The sequence below is a fragment of the Lycorma delicatula genome, chromosome 1, assembly GCF_047948215.1.
Source record: "Lycorma delicatula isolate Av1 chromosome 1, ASM4794821v1, whole genome shotgun sequence".
NCBI classification, from domain to species: domain Eukaryota; kingdom Metazoa; phylum Arthropoda; class Insecta; order Hemiptera; family Fulgoridae; genus Lycorma; species Lycorma delicatula.
Window position 1 is genome coordinate 94,985,848 of NC_134455.1, and position 24,345 is coordinate 95,010,192.

General features: G+C 33.8%; 1 protein-coding gene across 2 annotated transcripts in view; it reads right to left on the reverse strand.

Moving 5' to 3' along the window:
- Positions 1 to 1,864: 1,864 nt before the first annotated feature.
- The window catches only part of LOC142320339 (5'-nucleotidase-like), a 39,476-nt gene continuing 16,995 nt past the window's right edge, over positions 1,865 to 24,345 (reverse strand). Inside the window, exons 6-10 of one of the 2 annotated variants that reach the window (XM_075358047.1) lie at positions 20,778 to 20,941; positions 20,341 to 20,428; positions 18,645 to 18,794; positions 9,329 to 9,532; positions 1,865 to 2,043 (exon numbers count right to left, since the gene is read on the reverse strand). In XM_075358047.1, coding sequence (XP_075214162.1) covers positions 1,943 to 2,043; positions 9,329 to 9,532; positions 18,645 to 18,794; positions 20,341 to 20,428; positions 20,778 to 20,941 — 707 coding nt within the window. In that variant the 3' untranslated portion in view covers positions 1,865 to 1,942. The remainder of the gene's footprint in view (positions 2,044 to 9,328; positions 9,533 to 18,644; positions 18,795 to 20,340; positions 20,429 to 20,777; positions 20,942 to 24,345) is intronic. The other variant, XM_075358054.1, reaches the window with a different exon arrangement.

Genomic DNA, 24,345 nt, shown 5'->3' on the forward strand with positions numbered 1-24,345 from the left:
TGCATTGTACCTGTTAAAAGGCACTGCGTCGCAAGCTTCATTTAGGGACGAATATGTGAACTATTTTAGGGGATAATGAAATGTTGCTACCTTATATTTTATGATTTCATAGAGCCATCTGTTTATATTCAAGATCTAACCACAGGAAACCTCTCAGCTGCCAGCCACTACCTTTGTTACGCCATTGCTGGAACTTTCTGTTTATAAGTTCAACTGCAGACTCATATTATTTCTTACAGTTTATATTCGTAGCAGCAAGTAGTTCACGGTGATTGCTATGAAATTTAGGAGTATCGGTTATTACCTCTTGGTAACCACTGATGGTTTTTTCCACCACAATGCAGAACGCTATATAATATTTTACATTGCCGTGACTTAGCTCGCCCATCCTATAAATGTAATGGTATACAGACCTACTCATAGCTGATAATGTCTCTGATACACCCACCACGCAGTATTCTTCAGCCAGTTTGTTGGAAGCTAACATCATAATCCCTCAAGTCCCATCTGTATTCATCGGGGACTTCTTAAAAGATTCGATTCTACAAGGCCAAACACTAAACATTCCCACTTGGAGAGTTGAGGAGGTCTGACAGATCTATTGCAACTTGTGTATTTATTTTTTATGGCAGGGTCAACAAATGTTTTATAAACACTTTAATCAAAGAAAGTAATTGGCATTTAAAACATATGATATTAAATTTATAAAGAATAATCACCCACTGGTTTATTTTTTCATTGTTGATCACAATGTCTAGCAGAAGGAGAAAATGTTAAACAAATGGAAAGGTTATTACCATGACTAAACATGCCAAGTATACAGTTCCTACTACAGCATCCAACAACAGCTAACCAACACAAGCAGTTAGTTTTGTATGTAAGAGAAATGTATATTAGGATATACAGTTGTCATTACAATGATTAAATATGTAAGGAAGGTGACATAAAAGCAGAATTTTTACAATGGCAAATTCAGTGAATAGATAGATATGTAGTTTATACAGTTCCTATTACTACAATCGACAGCAGTTAAACATCATACACTGTTAGTTTTACATGCTACTGAAATACACCATCTAGAAAGATCGTTGGAGTATCACACACTCAGTGTTGCAGTTACACTGTACAAGGCTTCAAAAGATTGTTTTGTCGTGGATGTAATATCACAATCACGCGCACGCACACACGCACGCACGCACATATATATATATATACATACTAGGATAGTTATGTTATACAAGGCCTTTTAAAATTGTTGTAATATCACACATTGTGCCAGTAAAATGTAGTGAAATGTGACGGTATCTGACACTCACACTGACAGTTGAACCAGAAGACACAGCAGTTATGCTGTACATCTTGAAAGGTTGTTTTGTCATGGCAGTTAAAAGTGTAAAATCTCCACACTCCTATACTCCACACTCTTATACTAATGTATTTGGAAAGAGGAACAATTTTTAAAGATGTCAGTTTTTAAAATAGTTTAATTATATTATATACATATGATCAATAAATCGAATAAATTATATTAAAAATGAAAAATAAATTCTTTCTAAATAAATTATTTTGAGTTTGTTGATCTTTTTGAATTTTGTGCTTTTGCACAACTCTTCTAAAAGACCATCTTTAAACAAATTACATAAATTAAGTAATTTTTTGATTTGTTATTAAAAGTTGTTAACTACTCTTCTTTATCTTTCTTAATACATGAATTTTATAAAAATGGCTCCATTGTACTTTAAATTTGGCTTATTTACCTTAAAAAGCAAGTGTTTTGTGTGATTTCATCTTTTCCTGTCATAGGCTACAAAATTTTCAGATAATCAGGATTAAATAAGTAGTCAGTAATGAATAATAATTTTTTTTTAATTTTGAATAACTGAAGTTCTATTTTACATTTATCTCTGTCACATCATTTAACATATTTCATTCACTTCTTTAATTAATAATGTTCATTTACAAACTCAATTCTTCCTTGAATTTTTGGACTAACTGGAGAATTAGCTTTTAAATAATTTAATACAGCTTCAAAGTCTGTAACTTCTATAAAAAAAGAACAAAAAGAATCGTATTAAACAAACTCAAGTAGCATTATTATTTAATCTAATTTAGTATGAACGATAAAACTCATGTTAGTACTGTTACAAAAAACACACAAACACACAGTCAAATGGCAGAGAAGCTGAAACATAGCCCAGTAAACTGCAGATCAAAACCACCAAAAAATTAGTTTGCTTCCAGACATGTACTGGTATTAAAATAGTAGCTTTTTATTAGTTGATTCAAATTGGCAGTGTTTCAAGTCCACTGTCATTGTAGGTGCTAGTTCAGAGGACAACAATCAATATAGGACATTCAAGATGTCTGGACGAGGCCTACAGCGAAGGCAAAAGCTGAGTTTAAAAATCACTTATGTAAATGTATTCTGAGGCATTTACATCAAGGTGACGTCCCAACAAAGCCTGGTTTATTACTATGGGATGTAAAAATTTAGAGTGCAAAAGACGACTCTCTTAAAGCCCATCACAGTTATGACCCTGGTGGGGGGGGGGGCGACCGGAAGCATCATAAGCTAGGTGTCTTCCTCTCTGAGGTTGGGATGTCCTGCTAGGAGAGCATTTAGTGCCCGGACCATTTTACCTGCTCTATCATATCTATCCACGACATGTTGGTGAAAAAGCAGACCCTTGTCCAACTGTACTCCTAGATACTGCATACATGGCTTCCTCTGTAGTGACTGACCTCCCATTCGCAAGTCCAAATCTCTGATCACCCGTCGACCAATGAATAAGATATATTTGCATGTACCTATAGATAATTCCATGCCGTGATTCCTTAACCATTCATTGACAGTCTGCAACACCAGGTTTCCCTTCTCTTCCAGCTCCCTCTCAGTTCTGCCGCTATCCAGGACGAAGAGGTCGTCAGCAGAGACTATAACCTCAGTATCGGCGGGCAGTGGAAGAAGCAAGGCCCCGTCATAAACTATGAGCCACAGCAGGGGACCCAAGACCAAACCCTGAGGAACTCGCCGACTAAGGCCGCACTCCATCGGAACGTCCAACGTGTCAGCCATCATCCATCGTCCTCCCAAGAATTCACCAATCTGACGCCTTAAATAATTGCTAACGTCTCTGGCAGAAAAAGCAGCCATTATAGAATCCCAGAGAACAGACACAAAAGCATTACGCACGTCAAGTGAAATCATTAGCGGCATCCGTCTGGTTCGCCATGTACCTGTTTCTCTGTTTCTCTGTTTTTCTGTTTCTCTGAGCCCAAGAGACTACATGCTGCAGGGCATGTAGGGATGTACGCCCCCGTCAGTATGTAAGCTGTCATCCACTTCTTCTAGCAATCTGCCCGCCACCATCTTCTCGACCGCCTTGTCCATATTATTAATTAGACAAAGCGGCTGCGAGTCTCCGAGCCTGCAGTACTTGTGGTCGCCGGCGTCATACCCATTGCTACTTTAGCGAGGGAGCGCCAGGTGATCTACAGGAGGCGACGGGCAGGCGAAGACCGGGTGACCATTGCCATCGAGGAACGCACTCGCACGTTCCTCGCATGGCAAGAGACCTGGGACTACGAAACCAGAGGACGATGGACCGCAAGGCTTATCCCTCTAGTCAGACCGTGGACGGAGTGGTGGCATGGAGAGGTGGAGTACTACATGACCCAATTTTTAACGGGTCACGGGTACTTCCGCGCTTACCTCCATGTCATAGGGAAAGCGCCGTACCCCGACTGCCTGTATTGCCCCGATGTACGGGACGACGCTGAACACATCTTTTTCAAGTGTGCTCGGCGGGCAGCAGATCGAGGGACACTAGAGGTGGATTTCGGAGCACTGAGTCCCCACAACGTAGTTGCGATGATGCTCCGTGACCTAAGCAGCTGAGAGAGTGTAGCCGATTCGTCGGCTACATTCTCAGAGCCAAAAAGGTTGACCTGGATAGTCCTGAAAATTAGGTAGCACCTAATCAGGCTAGTATAGGAGGACTCGACAGGAAGTAATGTGTTAAACGGTTCCGGGTCGAGTCTTGGTAAAAAGGGTGGTGGTTTTAGTCGGTAGTCTGCTGATAGTGATTGGATAATACTATCAGCGGGAGCCCGACACTCCGTGCGTAAATACATTTCCACCTCCCTCCGCAATAAAAAAAAAAAAAATAAATAAAAATTATTATAATATCCCTGTGTGGATTATGCGACTGATTTTTAAAAATTAAATCAATTTTTTTTTTTGAAAACATCAAAGGACAGTGGAATATTCATTTATGGCCTATACCATTCGTTCTCAAAGTGTGCGATAACGCCCCCTTGTGGGAGCCTGGAGGCTTTAAGGGTGACAGTAGAAGTAGAAGGCCATATCCTATTTCTGAGTTTCAACTCATTAATAGGAATGCCACGTTTAAAAACAATAATTGGAATTGCTGTTTTTAAGAGCACATCTTAAAAATAGTGATTGCAATTATTATTTTTAACAGATGGTAAGTTTAAAAATTTTGGGTGCTAGAACATTTTTGATTCTCAATGTGGGTGGTGGGCGAAAAATTTTGAGAATCAATAGTCTATACAATTATATTATTTGAATAACACAAATTTTTTTCCAATGCACTGGCAATCAACTTTAATTCAGAATTCAATATAAAATTAATTTATTCCTTATTAAAGGTTTACATTTATTTGTGAATGAAAATGAGGCTCTTCTTACTACAGCTGGTTACTGGTTCAGCAACATTGGCGTTAATAATTATAAATAGAGTTAAAATTTATTTTCTAACTTTACCAATTAGAGTTTGTAGAATGTAAGCAGTTATTAATGTTAGTCCCTTAATACAGTTCTGTTATACCATGATTTAAGATTGAATATGAATTTAGGTCAGAATAATTTAATAGCCAAGATCTTTATTTTCCTCATCAAAAGCAGAATTACAAAAACTTGATCCTTAGATAAACCAAAATGCTCTAAAAACAATGCCCAATTTTGATACGTTTCTTTCCTTTTTCCTCCCACCCTCACTCCTTATACGTGTAATTTTCTTCTTTATTATACAGATGTTACATTAACTTTTGTGAATTGTTCCTTATTAAAAAAGCCTTTAACACAGTTAACTAGCAAGGTAAAAATTATTTAATATTATTACAATCATCTATGATTACATAATCTGATATCGTATCTTGGGTAGAATTTATACTACCTAATAATAACAAGTTTTCACTTCTGCATCTGGTTTAATTATTGCGAGTGCATTAATATTACTGAGAAGATATGTCTCTATGCCTGGAGAAACCTTCAGAAAGTCTCCAGTCTGACTATTGGTGAACAATAAAACTTTGCGTTTATGAGTCTTTTTATTTTTATTTTGTTTACTACTTCCATTTGTTTAGTTTAAATTAGTAATTTGATATAATAAATATTTTATTTTATTTTTTAAATACATTCATTCTACAAATTACTCTTTTTACTTAAGTTATTATTACTGTTTGATTGATTTATAGTTAATTTTATTGTTTAAATGTATTTAAAATTCTACCTCTTTTTTCAGGCTATTTGCTGCATCAGTTTTTTGTTTCCCATACTGTTATTTACTAAGTTATCATTGATCTGCAACTAACCTGCCTTTTAAATTCATTAGTTTTTAAAGTATCTACCTCTTGCTTATATTTATTAATTTAAACTTATTTCACTTTCTTAAGAGGTAGAAACTTGCAGTACATAACTGGATATCTGCTTTACTTCTAAATATGTCTAAAATTGACAGCTTCAAATTGAGTTTTGTTGTAGCTGCTGAACCATATGCTATAAACTTTGAGACATATTTAAAGTTCATAACGCAGTTGTAGTATAAGAAATAAATCTCCTAACTGCTTCAATTGAAAAATAGGTAATTGTCTATTCACAATTAATTACCTTACTTCTGCCTACATGGCTACTGCTAGAGAAATTAACACATTATGAATACAGCTGTTCAGATATTTACAGTCAATTCAGAAAATACATATACTCAAGTTAGAAGCTTCATATTAAATAAGCCAGTGGATAGATATTAAAGAAAGTCTCAAATTTTATTTTATATTTTTTAAATCAACTTTGATTTAAAATATTGCTACACTAACATAGAATGCTGTCTGTAGGAAAAAAAGAGTTTGAAAGGAACGCTAAGGTGAGAAACACTAAGGCGTGTCTTGGTTAAAATATGTGAAAGAATGCTGAAAACAACATAAATATACTGCTAACAAGTATAATCTTAGGTTCTCTGGGTTGCAGGAATGTGTATTACTGTTTTACTCATAAATTTTAACTGATTTTCTTGAATTTGGATGAAAATACTTTGACTATCAGAATTAAACCAGGCTATATATCAAAATGTAACAATCATTTATTAAGTAATGACAATGGCAAAACTAATCTTCAAAGTGTTTGTTTATATTCAGTGTAATTTTTAATTTAAAAACTCTTCCACTTAAGTAATTTAGAAAACTCAAAAAAATCACAGTTAACTGGATTGCTAGTTAGTTGTGAAGCCTTTGCTTTAAAATTAAAAAATCATCAAAACTGGTCCATTTGGGGAAGGGTAAAATGTGAACATTTATATAATAAAAATAAAATATTAAAATGGGTCAAATTGAGAGTATCCACTTTTTTGAAATTTATTAAAAGATATAAGAAAATGTGTATGTGCATGAGATTGTACAACCATGTCATCATATAAAAACATTATCAAAAATGCATCATACAGCACATACACAAGTGTAGCATTTATATGCATACATGTAAATCTATATCAATCTAATTTGATATGTAAAAATTTTATTTATTGTTAACAAATGTCAATGAACAGTAATAAATACAAAAAGTCAAATACATTACCATTTGGTGATAATCTGTGGTAAATTAATCAGTAATTTAAAATTAATATTTACACTTCAATGAATAAAATTTTGCAGTTAGTACAGGAAATCTAAGGAAATTATCCAATTAGCAGAAAATTACATGAATATTTAATCATTGTTTAAAATCAGTTGCTAAAGTTCAATAGCAATTAAATATAGGAATTACGGCACTCATATTACCGAAATTTTGAAATAACTTTGGTGAATTAGACTTAGTTGTGGCACACTGATACAATATCTTGTATAACAAACAAGGATAATAAATTACATGAAATAATAAGGAAAGCAAAAATACCAATAAGGAAAAAATTTAATCAGTTACTGCAGTTTCTGATATCTAATTTGGCAGCTCCCACTGCATGGCCTAAATTTAAACTGGGTAGTAAAAAAACAGCTGAATCAGTTCCATCATTTTCTGTTCTTTTGTTGATGCCATGCAGTAAAACATAGTTACCTTAAGAGTACTTACATTTTGACATACTATTTTAACATAGTGAATTTTAACAGTGAAAGAAGGATCAGTTGTTTGAAATTTAAACTTCTGTAACAACATGCCAAACTAAATTGTACAATAAAATGTTTTTTTTAAATGTTTTAGACGTCGTTGCAACCATCCTCAGTGATTAGTTCTGCTGTTCTCATACAGGTCTAAGCTGATGTTATTACTATCGATTCTTTAAAAATGTGTTGTTACTAACAACACATTTGAGTGTGGGTGTGTGTGTGTGTGTGTATGTATGTATGTGTCCATGAGTGAATGAAAAATTCAATTTGTATTAAAATGACAATTAATTTATTAATACAATGATAATATTGATAACCAGCAGCCACATTACTCTATTGCTACTTTTGACAAACACCATTGCCAATCATACGTATCTTATCTATAATATCATTTCATTCATCTCATTTTGCTCATTAAAACATATGTATACATGTCCAAGTTCTTAATAAAAAATAAAACAGTTTATTAATTCTTATGAATAAGCCTTTACTGCACAACATGAAGTATATTTTCACAAAAAGTTCTGATGTATTGCTAGCCTTGGACTGCTGGGTAATCACTTATTATTTATATTTTTTACATAGCTTGAATAGCTTTTTTAAGGTTTTCTTTTCATTCAACTATTACTATTTCTGTATTTCATATTTCAATTTTACACAGCCATGTATATACAAAATATATATATATATATATAAATTTGATTTGACATTGACTTTTAAGGTCATGAGCTACTAATAGATTTGAACATCATGCAACAAGACTGTACCCATTGTTGCTTAAATTCAACATTCTAAAGGAATTAATTTATTAGATATAGCTTTAGCTGTTAATATTGTACTTTAACTCACATAATTCATTTAACAGAATGCTACTCCATGAGATTCTAGAGAATAATCAAGTTGTAAGGAGAGGCCTTTTTTTTTATTAAATAATCTGCTATGAATTTTTTTAATTAAATAAAATATATATACTAAACAAACATGTAAATTTTCTGTTAGAAAATAATTATTATTTATTCTCTGTTTTGTTTACAAAGACTTAATAATTTTTTTATAACAACAAAGAATAGATATGTATGGAAAGTGAAAGAGAGATTAAGAGAAACCTCATTCCAACATTTCCAATAAATAAGACTTCAAACAGTGATCAAAATAATGTTTTGATTTGTATTATAAACCAACTTTCAATAAGACATAGATATACATATTGTAGTTTACAGAGCATAATTAAAATTAATACTTCATTAATAGAAATAACAAATCAGCTTCAATAAATTTTAAATGGTACATCAATTTTTTCCTCTATTAAATTATGAAAGATAGTTCTTTGAAATTTACGGTTAAAGCTGTATTAACTTATATTTAATATGAAACTTTTTTTCTTTAACCTATACAGGAAATCATTAAAAAGTTACTATTATTTTCTAATCATAATAAAAAATGAAATTAAACAGTTTTTTCCGTCAAAGACTTCATTGAATATGTATAAAATTGGATTATGATTAAACATTAAATATTGATTGATCTTTCTAAAAATTTTACTAATCATTAACAAAATACGCTAATTCAAAATTAAGTTATCCATTTTTTATGATTTAAATAACTTATCATGTCCTCTCCAAAAACCATTCTGTTTCTCTAGTGACACAATACAAAAGATCTTTTAGAAAATAAATTTGTTCAATTGCTTTTAAATGCATTATCTTGTAGTAAGACATCTTACCTAAATAAAAAATTACTGCTCAATTAATTTTTATGGGTGATTAGTATATGAATGAGCTAAAGGTATGTGAGGGCAGCAGCATTAAACTCAGAGCTCTCTTTTGGTAAAATGATTCGTATTACAAAATAGCTCTTTCTTTATATATATCTACCATTAATAATCACTATTTCTACTCCAATTATTGGTGATATATTTCTTTCCACTTACCATATTTGACTAATATATAATGATTATTTTTTAATATGGTAAAATCATCTTTCCCATTTAAAATGTTATCAACTGTTACAACTTCATATTCTTCAGTATGTATTACAGGTTTATACTGATCTGGTGGACATTCCTTGCATACTATGTTGATTGATTTTACTCTGTGACCAACAGGTTTTTTTACATCATATTTAACTTTTAAACCTGAAATGAAATAACTTTTTATTTAGAAGTACTGGTATAAACTTATTTATATTTTTGAGATTAAACTTAATAATAGAAAAGTCAGTTATTCCTTTCTTTGACAAAAAAATTTTAAACTGGAAATTGGTAAGATTATGTTATGACTACTTAACATAATCTTACTATTCTACAAGAACCAAAAGAAAAGTTATCAAATAATCAGTTACCAACTAACAACTAATCCAATTGTACACATTATGCTATTCATCCATATGTACTGAAATGACAAGAAAAAATCCTCAACACTGAAATATTACAATAAAGAAATTATTGAACAAATTACTGTTACAAATAATAATAATATTAAAAACAGTTGTAATGTTTATAAAATTTTAGCTATCATAGTAAACCACAAATTAAGTGTTATTAGTTTTAATAATATTTTAACTCTTGTAACTGAGTATTATAATTATTTTTTTTTTGTGTTTTACAGGCATCGACTGCTAAGGTCATTAGCCCGCGTCACATTCTTAAAAAGAGGTTAGTATCACCATCAGGGATGTCATATGTAAGGGTGTAAAGGGCTCTTACATTTTTATTTAAAACCACAAAATACACAAAACATTAATCCACAACAATATACTACACTTATGGGGTGTAAAAGGCTCCGACCTTAAAATTTGAGAAAATAACACAAAGTACATAAATGGAAAATTTAAGTCTTTACAATACCATTATATCCTTCTACCTGTCTCATTTATTTATTTAAGCACCCTCGGGGTGACCAGAACGGCCGTTAAGAAGCATGTCAGTCGTCCCAGGATGCCATGGCAGTTGATTCCCCCCTATAAACAGTCCCATAGGACGTAACGCATCGGGATCCTCCCAGCGTCATAAGAGCAATCTGACAACTGTACAGCATGGCTAAAAAGCCCCTCGGCGAGGAGGCTGCCCTTCCTGGTCCTGACCTACTTGGCTACAGGCATGCATTGTGCATACCCATAGCCTCGCGCCCTCAATCCACCCTTGAGGGTCACCCATGCCATCATTGGACACACCCCGACTCCCCTGCTCTTGCATGCAGGCGAGCCCAGGCAGTCTAGGCAAGAGGGCTACCTCCCGTCACTATATGTGCCGCGCTTCGAGACTCCCTTATATATATAAAAGCTACCCCTTTGAGTTTGTTTAATACAGCTTTAAATTTTCATTTTTACAGACTTTTAAGAAGTCCACGGGCGTGTAAATAAGAAACTATTTTTTCTTCATTTCCATTTTCCAAATCAGCAGCAACATCATTCCTTAGCCGGAATCTCTCTCTGAGGTCCTCATATATGGTACACTCTTTCATTATATGCTTAATTGTAAGTGTTTTATTACAAACACCGCACATTAGTCTTTCTTCGCCGGTTAACAAATATGAATTTGTTATTCGCGTGTGACTGATTCTAAGTCTGGTCATAGCCACATGTTCCCGACGAGTCAACTTTACGTCGCTTTTCCATTTATATGGAGAAGTTTAGACTGAGTTTAATTTTGTATTTAAACTCCTCCAATTAGTATTCCACTTGTTTCTTATTATGTTAGACAGATTTTGACATCTGCCACCCGTACAGGAATTGCATCCAAAACATTGCAGACCGTTGCCTTTCTGGCAGCTTCGTCTGCGCTTTCATTTCCAGTAATACCAGCATGCCCTGGAGTCCATACAAATACGCATCGCTGTCTTCATTGATTTAGAACGTACAAAATGGACAGGATGTTTGCAATTAGGACATCCTTAGTGTTCTTGATCCGAATTGCAACAAGTGTACTTAGAGAATCAGAACATGTCAGCACTCTCTCTTCGCAATTGTGTTCAGTGTACCGAAGAGCTTGCTGTATGACAGTAAGTTCTGTCGTATAGACACTGGCCAAATCCGGCAGTTTCCAAAAATGGGCTTCTCCATTTACATACATGGAGCATCCAACACCATGTTCGGTTTTAAAACCGTCAGTATAAATTCTAATGTTCTTTGTAGCTACTGACGGCTGCTAAAAATTCCTGTTGGATGATCACTGCTGGCTTCTTTTTTATTTCTTCCTGAGATAGATCCAACCTTGTATTTACCGCTGGCAAGAGCCATGGCGGTATTTCTCTCGTATAAATTGCTAATGTATCTGGAATAGCAATTTCGTGTTTTCTTCTTAATTCGTGGCACCTAATTCCGGCTGGTCTGGAATAGGTAACACGATGTTCATATAATGCTGCCAAAGGATGGTTGTTAAAAAGTCTGTTATGTATATGAGCAGGAAAAGCCCATATGTTTGCTGCATATCTTAGCAAAAGGAGCTCTCTTCTATAATGTAGTGGCATTATTCCGGTTTCGGACATTAGACTAGTCGCCGGACTTGTGCGGAAACCGCCTGTCGCATATCTTATTCCGCTATTATGAATTACGTCTATCTTTCTTAAATGCGACTACCTAGCAGATGAATATACAATACATCCGTAGTCTAGTTTCAATTGAACCAATGCCTTACATAGTCTCAATAATATTTCTTTATCTGAGCCCCAATTGCTGTTCGATAAACATTTGATAATGTTTAGGGCTTTTTGCATCTATCACTCAAGTCCTGCATATGTAATCCCCACGTAAGGGATTTATCCAATACCAGTCCTAAAAATCTCACATTATCCTTATATTATATTGGATTGTTGCCGATTGTCAAAATAGGACTATGGTGAGGAATTCACTTCCTACAGAAGTGTACACAGCACGTTTTTTCTGGTGAAAATTGTAATCCATTATTCCTCGCAACTTCATTTAGAGCGTTAATCGCTGGTTGTAATTTGTATTTCACCATAGCTGTCTTGTTGCTGGCATACACAATTGCCAAATCATCAACATAGGCGCTTTTGCTGATTTCTACTGGAATAGCTAATATCAATTTATTAATGGCGATCGTAAACAAGATACCGTTCAACGGCGAACCTTGTAGTATGCCATTTTCCAAGCTTTTTTCAGATGAATATTCGTTGTTGACGCGTACTTGGAAAGTACGGTCATTCATATAGCTGCTGAGTAAAACTGTCAGATTGCCACGAATGCCCCAGTCATGTATCTGGAGCATTATTCCATGTCGCCAGGTCATATCAAAAGCCTTCTGAAGATCAAAGAAGACTCCGATACAATGTTTCCTTGTAATAAAGCCATTATATATGATGTTCTCCAAGTTGATCATTTGATCAGTGGTAGAATGGTATTGTAGAAAACCTGCTTGATGTGAAGAATAAGGTTTTCCTTTTCTAAAAGCCAAACGAGTCGATTATTAATTATTTTTTCAAGTATTTTTCCCATAGCGCACGTCAGAGAAATAGGACGGTAGCTATTGGAATCTGTTAAATTTTTATTTTTCTATTGTACTGGAACAATATGTGCTTTTTGCCACTGCTGCGGGTACTTTCCAAGATTATCTGGGTACTTTCCCGCCATATCTGATTATATAGTTCTAGCAATCTGCGTTTTGCAGTGGTATTCAGCTGCCTGATCATGTTATAATGGATTTCATCCAGACCAGCAGCTGTGTTGCCTGCTTTCTCCAAAACTTTCACGAATTCTTCTATTTTAAAGCGTACATTGTATGAGTAATTATACTCAGTTCTGAAATTTAGTAGACCTTCAAGTTCTGCTTTTTTTCGTCCGAAAATCTTCATCGTAGTTAGCCGTTTTGCTGGCCTTCTCGAAATGATTTGCTAATAACTGTAATTTCGTTTGGAGTGTCCTTAACTTCATCTTCATTTTGAAAGCTAGTTATGGGAGCAAGTTTTTACGTCCACAAATCGCCTTCACTTTCCTCCAAACGTCTGATGCAGTAGTAGTTCTGTCAATGGATGACACGTATTGCTGCCAGGATCGTTTCTTTGAATCTATCGTAAGTCGTTATGCATACGCCCTATATTTTTTAAAGACAATTAGATTATCTATAGTAGAACGTTTCTTAAAGGCGTTATACGCTCTTTTCTTTCTTTTTATAGCTTCACTTATTTCATCGTTCCACCACGGAACGGGTCGCTTCGTAAGTTGCCCAGAAGTTTTGGGAAAATATCTTGATGCCGAGTCAAGTATCGCATTAGTTATAGCGTCGACATCGGCTCCGATAACTCCAGTTGTTTCGGAGAGTATCGTTTTAGCTGTAAAGCTCGTCTAATCTGCATTATCAAACAATCATCTTTTAGAGATGGTGTATATTTTTACCTTGTAATATCAGTTACAATTTGCACCGGAAAATGGTCGCTTCCATGCAGATCGTCTAAAACATGGAATATGTACCTCAGTGCTATCAATCCACTTATGAGTACAAGATCTATACAGGAAATCGATCCATCTCTGGCATTGAAAAAAGTTTCAACCCATAGTTTAAAAGAATAAGATCAGAAGTCATCAGGAATCTTTCCAATTCTCTTCCGCGGGGATTTACTTGATCCGATTCCCAAAGAGAATTATGAACATTAAAATCACCCACCAGTAAAACAGGTGGGGAAGCTGAGAAATTAATCGTGCTATGTCATCCTCCTTCCAATCAAAATTCGGCAAGTATATGCTGCAAACAGTGACCTGAAACGGATGCTTCATTCTAATGGCGACCGCTTGTAGCTTTGTATTTAGATCAACAACTTCGGCGGTAGCTCTAGTCGATGTTAATATGGCTACTCCACCTCTAATTCTTATATTTGGTGGTTGATCTTGCCGAAATACATCATATCCTCTTAACTGAAAATTTTAGTTTCGGCAGAAATGTGTTTCTTGCAGATATATACAAATTGGGTCTACATCATGTACCAAGCGTTGGAGCTCATAGATGTTTTTCAAACATCCATTAATATTCCACTGTACAATCGACTCGTTAATTTTAAATTAACTTATTGCCTCGGTTTACCTTTGGCCACCCTTGTTTCCTTTTTTTCTTCATATTACGAACAGCTTCGTGTTCACGGAGAACGTCGTCTCCCGTATAGCTTCCGGCCTCCGAATGGGAGACCACCGAAGCCGCAGACGACGACGGACGATGGACCTTTCAGTCGGCGCCGGTTTCAGGCGCTGACTGAAAGGCGGAAACCTGGCCGACTCCCGACACGGGAATCGAACTGGTCACCGATCCTGGAAGGGCGGACACTTGCCTCCAATGTGTGGTTTTTTGTGGTCGTTGTGGTTTAGAGGCCACCTCAATTGCAGAAGGCTTGGGAGCCTCCATAACAGTCTGCGAAGCAGCCACTTTCTTCTCTCTAAGACGGACGTGGCCTTCTGGCTTGGCGTCCGTTTTCTTCTGTACAAGAACAATTTTCGGTTTCGAAGATGTATCTTCAGGAGGTTGTACTAATATCTTTGGCTTGACAAGTTCTTTACTACTGAAAGGCTTCATTTTGTTTTCTATAATCCTTTCAATCGTGCTAGCCAAAGTGAGCGCAAGTTTGTTGATAAGCTGACTTTCATCGACAGCAACTGGGGCAGAGGCAGAAACAGTAACCGCAGCCTGAGCATAAGTTGTTGCTTTAGGTTTGCGGGCGTTTACTATCTTTTTAGCTTCAAGGTAGCTGACTTTCTGCAGGGTTTTTACTTTCTGCACAGCTACTTCGTATTTGTAGACAGGACAGTTTCTAGATCTACATGAATGCTGTCCTTTGCAATTGACACATGTAGGAAGCTCCTTACATGGCTCTCCTTCATGCACCTCATCACCGCACACGCAAATTTGCGGTTTTTCACATCTAAGAGTGGTATGGCCAAAGCGTTGGCACTTGAAGCATCTCATAAGCTGTGGGACAAATGCCCGTACATCCAATCGATGAATTCCTCCTGTTACCTTCTCCGGCAAAGTTGGCCGGTTAAAAGTGAGGACATGATAGGCTGAAGGTTCAATCTGCGACACTCTGTTACTCCATGAGGTGCCAATTCTTCTACAATTTCTTGCTCCGTACAATTTAAGAGATACCGACAGACCACAACACTCCTTGAGCTGTTGAGCGTGCCGTAGGGATCGACGAGTACAACAAAATCTCCAATATTTTTGAGCCCTAGGATCTTCTGGGACTGAGCGTCATTTATAGTCTCCACATGAAATCCATTAAAGGTTTTCCTTATTTCCTTAACAGGGCCTCCAGCACATTGAGTTATTTCTCGAGCAACATCTACCTTAGGGCATTATTATTTTGCCTGCGGATCGGGGTAGAGGTTGTCGAGACCAAGTCGGCCGCAAAGTACCTCGGTATGATGATTGACCGGAAACTCAGCTTTGCTGAGCAGCTTCGTAGAGCCACCAACAAAGCTGCGAGAGCCATAACTGCTCTCCGCCGGCTCATGGCGAATGTCGGCGGACCGAAGGCCAGCAGACGGCGATTGCAGATGTCCACGGTGTATTCTATCCTGTTATACGGGTCGGAAGTGTGGGCCCAGGCATTAAGAGTTGCAAGAAACCGGAAGCGGCTCGCGTAGGTGTAACGCACCACAGCCTTGCGAGTCGCTTCCGCGTATCGGACGGTCTGCGAGCCTGCAGTACTTGTGGTCGCCGGCGTCATACCCATTGCTACTTTAGCGAGGGAGCGCCAGGTAATCTACAGGAGGCGACGGGCAGGTGAAGACCGGCAGACCATCGCCAACGAGGAACGCACTCGCACGTTCCTCGCATGGCAAGAGACCTGGGACTACGAGACCAGAGGACAATGGACCGCAAGGCTTATCCCTCTGGTCAGACCGTGGACGGAGTGGTGGCATGGAGAGGTGGAGTACTACATGATCCAATTTTTAACGAGTCACGGGTACTTCCGCGCTTACCTCCATGTCATAGGGAAAGCGATGTCCCTCGACTGCCTCTATTGCCCCGGTGTACGAGACGACGCTGAACACATCTTTTTCAAGTGTACTCGGCGGGCAGCAGATCAAGGGACACTAGAGGCTGATCTCGGAGCACTGAGTCCCCACAACGTAGTTGCGATGATGCTCCGTGACCTGAGCAGCTGGAAAAGTGTAGCCCGATTCGTCGGCAACATTCTCAGGCCAAAAAGGTTGACCTGGATAGTCCTGAAAATTAGATAGCACCTAATCAGGCTAGTATAGGAGGACTCGACTATAAGTAATGTGTTAAACGGTTCCGAGCTGAGTCCTGGTAGAAAGGGGGTTGGTTTTAGTCGGTAGTCTGCTGAGAGTGATTGGATAATACCATCAGCGGGAGCCCGACACTCCGTGCGTAAATGCATTTCCACCTCCCTCCGCAAAAAATAAAATTATTATTAGTTTAAACATTAATTTACTACTATAACATAATAAAATGTTTATTAGAATGACACTGAATATTGAGTATTTTGAAGTTACCCCATTACAAATGCATTACTCATTAAAATTTAAAAATCTCAGTTGACATGCAGGGTAGAGATGGATTGCTGAACCAATGTTTGGCTTCTTGCTACCTAAGAGGTCCTGTTGCAGTACATTATTCCTCCATTTAGTAGTTTCAACAGTATTTCAGATACCCTCAGTAGATTAACTACTTTGTATCTCTATGTTTACACTTTCTGTACTTAAACAAGTATTGTACAGTTACATTTTCAAGACATTCCACCAACAAGATTCTTTTTTTTTGGTGAAAAATATCTCATGATGGCAAATGCTATTATTAATATTCATAATACCATTATTACCACTACAATCTTAAAGGTAACCGGCACAGTAAAGCTTAAACCTTGTTTTTAGTTTTCCAAATAGGTCAAGCCTCAAAAAGTGTTTTTCAAGGTGTTGGATCCATTTCTGATAAAATTTTCTGTGCAATTGCAGTTTTAAATTGTAATTATAATTGAACTTAAATTCAGTAGTATGTTGTTTAATCATGCTGGGTGTCTATTGGATTTACTTATGCAAATTACTAATGGTTGAATATACACACATCTAAAAAAATAGAGAGATTGTGATATTGAACTCAAATGTAATTAATTTTCTTTAAATATATTAACTCTAAGATTAAAACACCTATTTTAAAATATAAGCATTAGTCCAAAACTTTGAGAAAAGTAGTAGAAATATAAAAATATTTCTTGTAACAAAAGTATTAACTTTTCATTTACTAATACTAATTATTCAATTATAATTTTAATTCAACTTAATAGCTAAGTAATCAGCTTATTCTTTACAGTTCAAGAAGTGTCTTATTTTAATTTCATACAAGTAATATTGTACTATTTTTAATTTTGTTCCAAAAAAGGTCTCCTATTATTAATTTGATTCAGATAATTTTATTATTAACTTGTCATAATCAGTAAATCATAATCTTTAAAAAAAATATGGGTAAAAATTATTCATCTGCACCTTAAAATATCATTGTCTTTTCTATTTATAATTTTTTTAAATAAATACATAGAAATTGTTTATAAAAACTGCTTCAAAAATTCCGGGAATGGTGAAATAAACAAAAAACTTTATATCAACATATGTCCAGAAACGCTTAGTTTTATTGAATTGTAATATTTTCAGTATTATTAAATTATTACATGATAACATTAATAAGATTATTCGAGTTGAGATTGTGTTATTTAATTTTATTTGAGAGGAAATGAAAACTGGGTTTTTAATCTAGAAGATTTACTTACTTCAATAATTTTTGCCATTACTTTGTTATTTATGAACGGATTTGAATAAATAAGGCGGTGTCATTTTCTTTATCATAAAACACTTAGTATTTTTGAATAACATAACACTTAAATAAATCAGTGGTTGCAAAGATATTAACATTAAAATGTTTACATAGCCACCATTTTGAAATGGATTGAGATGTCAGATTCATTATTTTATACAAGTAATCCTCTACATACCCTAGCATTATACATTGAGGGTACGCAATTTCAGCTCGATACAATTAATCATTCCTGAGAAATAAATATTTATGTTAAAAACTACAAAATGGCATGGAAAGTAAGCATTTTCCATATATAAGTTGATATAAAGTTTTTTTCTTTATTTCGATGTGGGACTATCCCCCGAATTCTTGAAATGCTTTTTACAAACACTCTGTATATGTATAAGAAGAGGAATGGTATAGAAGTTAGCCGTAACACTCAATAATAGCTGAAGAACAAACGTAAAATTAGAAAAAAAAAATTAATTCATACCTGAAACCTGCAAAAACCTGCCCAAATTATTCTCAATACCACTTATACTGTGCTCAAATATTTCATACAGAAATTTTCCTTTTATTTTGACGAGAATTAGTTTATTTGAAAAAGGAAGTGCTGATAATAAATCTCCATAAATAATTTTACCTACAATAAAAATAAAACAAACCTCTGTAAAACCTGCAGAGAATGATTAGTCTATTAGAAACATATTTCTTACACAAAGTAAGAAGATATTTAACATATTAATTTAAACAGTTTTTTTGATAACATCAGAATGATAAATATTTCAATTTGATGACAAGTTAAATAATGCTGTTTAATTAATGATGTCCTGTAGTTATTTATTTCCTATTTTTTAGCTTCCTTCTGTCCATCCATCTAACTCATTACTAATAAATAAATACTATTTTTTGGTGGCATAACTTCCAATGAATAGTATTGCATTCCAGGAGCTCAGGACATTATAAGATTGCCATCATATTACATCCATTTTATTATTTATGTATTTTTTTTATTACCACATTTGTAACATGGTATGAATGAATTTAAAAAACATTTATAACATAATCTATGGAATTTAAGAACATTTTAGGTTTACTGCATACATCTTTGAGAAAACTGTCAAAGATATTCATTAAAAATATTTCTGTATATTTTAAAATATATGCTTTAACTTCTGCATCAAATTATTCACTCCAAAGTATTTAAAAATAGTAAATTACATTAAAACTAATTGGCTGACATCTTGTTTATCAATTTTAGAATATATATATTTTTTTTATGGAGGAAAAGTTGAATACAGTTTGGTAGATTTTAGAGCAAGGTTGGACTGTATGTTCATAGGTGATGAATGAAGACAACATCTTGTTGAATAATGGTTTAATGAATTGTCTTCTTGACAGTTAATGAAATGAATTGTAACATGACGTATAACTTGACATATAAAAATAAAAAATTTTTAATTAAGTAAAACATTAAGGCTAACATTCATCCAAACAAAGAATGGAGTCCATCCGGACTAAGTGTATGATGTGACTGCCTTGGATCAGATTTGAGCGCTGAATGCTAGTATGAGCAGAACTCTCCGGTGAGCACTAGCACCCACTAGATCGCAGTACCGGATGGCTCGACGTGGAATGGAACACAGTTATCTATTGGTTGTGGTTAAGAATTATTTGGAGCAAGTATATCTGGTCATTTACTATTTACTACAGTACCTGAAATTTAAATACATAATCAAATTATTTTCATTAACACTTATAATTTACTCAAATACTGCATAAATTAATTTCTTTTTATTTTGACAAGAATTAGTTTATTTTAGAAAGGAAATGCTGCTAACGAATTTTAATAAATCATTGGAAGACAACCTCCAAATCAAGTTGTGAAGAAACCTATCAATGGAGCTACAAACAAGCCCTTAAAATGTTTACTGAAATGCAAATATACTTGTTTGTGTTTATTCTAAAGTTTTATCATCATGTATGTCTACACTTTTTGTTGTTTAAAAACCAAATTTAAGGCCATTTTTAATCAAAAAAGACAAAAGCGTGGGTTTTTGATAGCCAAGTTATTGATTTTTTTAATAGTGTATTCCATAAGAAATCTTATGCTATCCATTTTTAGAAAGTTAGATAAGATGGCTAACTAGTATATGTTTAAACCATTTATCTGATACATTTCTACTTACCATCTGGTGGGTTAATATTGGAACGAATAGAACCACTATGTACAAAAGAAATAAGCGTTTCCTCATTATGTGGATTATACTGAACACCCTAGAAAAAAAAATGCTAAAAAGTATAAAAGAGGATCTTTTATTAAAAAGACAAATTTAAAAATTTTAAAAACATAGAAAAATAATTAAATAAATTCTTTACATATCTATATTTTAAAGTCAATTAACGATTAATAGGTTCTTTGAAGCTGTTTGCTTTCAATTTGACACCAACTTCAAAGCTGAAATTTAAAAAGTTGAAAGAGTATTATTTTAAAACCTTTTTTTTTGAAGATTATCTCATTTTAAAAAAGTTTATTATTGATTTAGTATGGCTACAGCAGTTGGCTAGAAGATTGTAATACTAAGATTTCATTTTATATTTCTTATTTATATTTATATTAACTTACATGGTAAATAAATGCATCTGAAATTACATTTCCTAAGCGACACTCTCTGTTACGACAAATACTTCCATCCCCTTCTAAAGGTACTGCTGTTCTTCCCACTTGCTTATTGCATTGTTTGTCAACCTCTATTTTCCACTTCAATATTTTCTCCTTCATAGCTAGATCTACAAAATTATTCTAATTGGTATATTTTTATTACATAAAAAAGACTTTAAAATCTCAAACTATGTACAACCTTTTTTGGAATAAATAAATCAACCTGAATATTTGGAGATATATCTTTTGGAACTAATACATAGTTCCTTCTCAACTGCGTTAATGGATTGGTGGTCTATTTATTGATGATTTTATTGTTTTTACAAGTTCTGGAATAAATCAAATCTGGCTGTCCAGTAAAAATCAAAGAAATTGTGTGGTTTATAACCTCTTTATTAATCTACTGATAATGTTTTAATTTTATTATTACAATTTTAAACATATTAGAAATTATTTTAATAAGGAAGTTGAACTGAATGAAATACTAGATGAGCAAATATGAGATTTAAATCTAAATCATGAGAAGCTGACCTAAAGAGTAGCAAACACCAACTGGCTGACCAATTGTAACACTTCTCATTTCTCTAGGCTTTATACATGTCATTCATACGTTCTCAAAAGTCAACCATGTAAAATTAATGAATGAAAATTTTCAAAACACACTAATCTTTTTTTTTAATCATTGGCTTTTGAATGTCTGAGGAGGTAAATTGTCTTATTTGACTTTAATTCTATTACATGACTTCCATGAAAATTAATTGTTATTCCTGAACTGAACCTTATTAAATCCAGTTTAGAATTGATTTTTACTTTTAGATGGTTATCATTTTCATTAAAATTTTGTCAGTGGTAACAATTAAACAATTCTTAATTACCCAATCTTCAAGTTCAGGAATTGTTTTTTATAACTTTTTTTTTAAGCCACTTAAATTTCCACTTGCTGTAGGATGACTTACATTATCAGCAAATAATAATGTTTTATATGGGTAAATCAGTAATATATAGATAGATATTAAAAACAAAGATGGATTCTGGGTAATGCGTGTTTTTAGGCGATCTGAATAAAATTATTTTGCAACTGTTAACTCTGAAACAGGAATTCTAGATTGCATGGAACCATTCACAAATATAAGATTGAAACCATTTTGAATTAGTTCCAGTAATTCTACACATTCCTGGTGTTTTATGAGCATTTCATGATTTATTAGATCAAAAGCTTTTGAAAAGTCTCAAAATAAACCCAATGCCAAGTGCAATGGGTCATATGCATTCATAGATAATATGAGAAGCAAATTAAATATACATCAGGTAATTGACTTACCTTTTTCTAAAACTTCTATAACCCCCAAGGATCAATCATTAAGAATTTTATGAATATTTTCAAATTCTATTTTATCATTATTTATTTATATTAATTTTAATTTTGTTCCTACTTACCCAAGAAGAATTATTCTAATTTTTTTCACTATTTATTAATTTATCTTTGTTTTCTTTTTTGTATTTTGAATTAATCTATTAAAAATTTTGCAAAATCTCTTGTGCATTTTTAGTTATAATATTATTAAATTTAAAAATAAATCAAAGAATAAGACTAGACTTAACATTTCAACAAAGTAAATTTAAAAAATAAGCATAATTTAGTTCATCAGAATGTTGAAATCTGATAAGCTAAATCACACAACTCCAAAGATAATTTTATATTTTTTTATGAATAGGTGTTTTCTTGTACAGAACTTAGCAGTATATTTTTTAAATTTACAAAATTTACTGAGATGTTCAAAAAATCCATGATCTAGAAGCTCTGGATAATAAAAAACATTTAACAGTTAATTAAAGATATTTGTGTTGGTATAGCCTTCTCATAATGAACAGTATGTGATGAATGAATGAACATTATAATAATGATTCTAGATGGATCTTTATTAAGCAATAAGGAGAGGTTGTAAAAATTGATAAGAGATTTTTTCTTTTACTTCGGCTAATGTATTAACTATATATTATAGTAAATAGTATTAATATTATAAACCCCCTAAACAAAAAGTGCTCTGATTTGATGTAATAAAAAATTAGACAAAACTAAAAATTTATCTAAGAAAATTTCAAGTTTAACCTTGATAGAAATAGAAAGAATGGATAGAAATAGAAATGTTCTAACAGTTAACTACTGGATTATGCTTTGAGGTTGTTTGAACAAGTAAAATTCAGGAACAAAAATATGTATGGAAGAGCTGTTCCAGATATATGAGATGAAAAAGAAAACGGACTAATAGTGGATATTTGAGTTGTGAAAGCAAAGAATTTTCAGAGTATAGGAGTATAAGCCAAGGCCAAATATTTGTTCCAGCAAAATAGAATATATTATATCTTATATTAATGCCTTAATATATCCTTAATATAATGTCTTACATTATATCTTTCATAAAGTTAAATGATAAATATTAAATTTAATCATACAGACTTATTTTGGCACTAAAATTTACTCCTTTGACTGAATTTTGCTTCTTGTATCTAGTGAACTTAAAATAGATCATTAAACTACTTCTTTATTGAGATCATTAACTTTAAGTAATACTGTTTCAGTTACACTGTTATGAACCAGTACACTAATTGTATTAAGGTTTTGGGGAAATTTCAAAATAGATAAGAAATACACTAATGACGACTGAATGATAGATGGAAAACATTTTGTAAATGGTTGATAAAATAATCTTAACTGATCTGCAAAAGCAAGTTTCACACTGATAGAAGACTTAAGATTGTGGTAAGAGTGGGAGGGAGTGTAATACCTATTCAGCACAATTAATCCCAATTAAAATAGCAATCAACAAATTTAAAGCAAAACTTTTATCATTAATACACTTCATTCATTACGTAAAACTAAGTAAAATAATATAAAAAGAGATCACCTCTTTCCTGAAAACACTCTTGTGGTGCAGATGTCAGGGGTAAGTTCTGAAAACTGAATTTACCTGCCACATGTCTAAGACACCATTTTGTCTGAGAAATACACACAGATCTGTTAATAGTGTGCTGAGAAGTGGCGATCACGTATAGGCACTGTGGAACTGCAGCACCCTATTTCCATTTGATATTATCGATAACATTTAATATAATGAGTCCTTTTTTTTTTTAATTCTTTCTTTATACTTGAACAATATATAATCCTTAAGCTTAATGTCAGTAGACATCCTGCAGTTTATGAAAAAGATTCAAACATTTTTTTGTATGGAACTGTGCACTTCACAGTTGCAGTGGCGTGGTGTTTGACTGTTGTGCGCATGTGCATGTAGGAAGCTGCATGTGAGGCTGCGAGGGGAGAGAGCACTGTCGCTCCCACAGTGCGAACCCTGGCGTCCTGATGGAAGGTAGTTTTTTTTTACTCCACATGTGTATGGAACATTCCTTGTTCATTCCCTTTTCTAGTTTAGTTGGTAGAAAGAATATGAAAGTGGTTTAATTGTTTTTTCAGTAGTGATCAGAAGATGGTAGAAAGCAAGAGCTCTTTGATTGCCAAATCTGTCCAAAAACATGC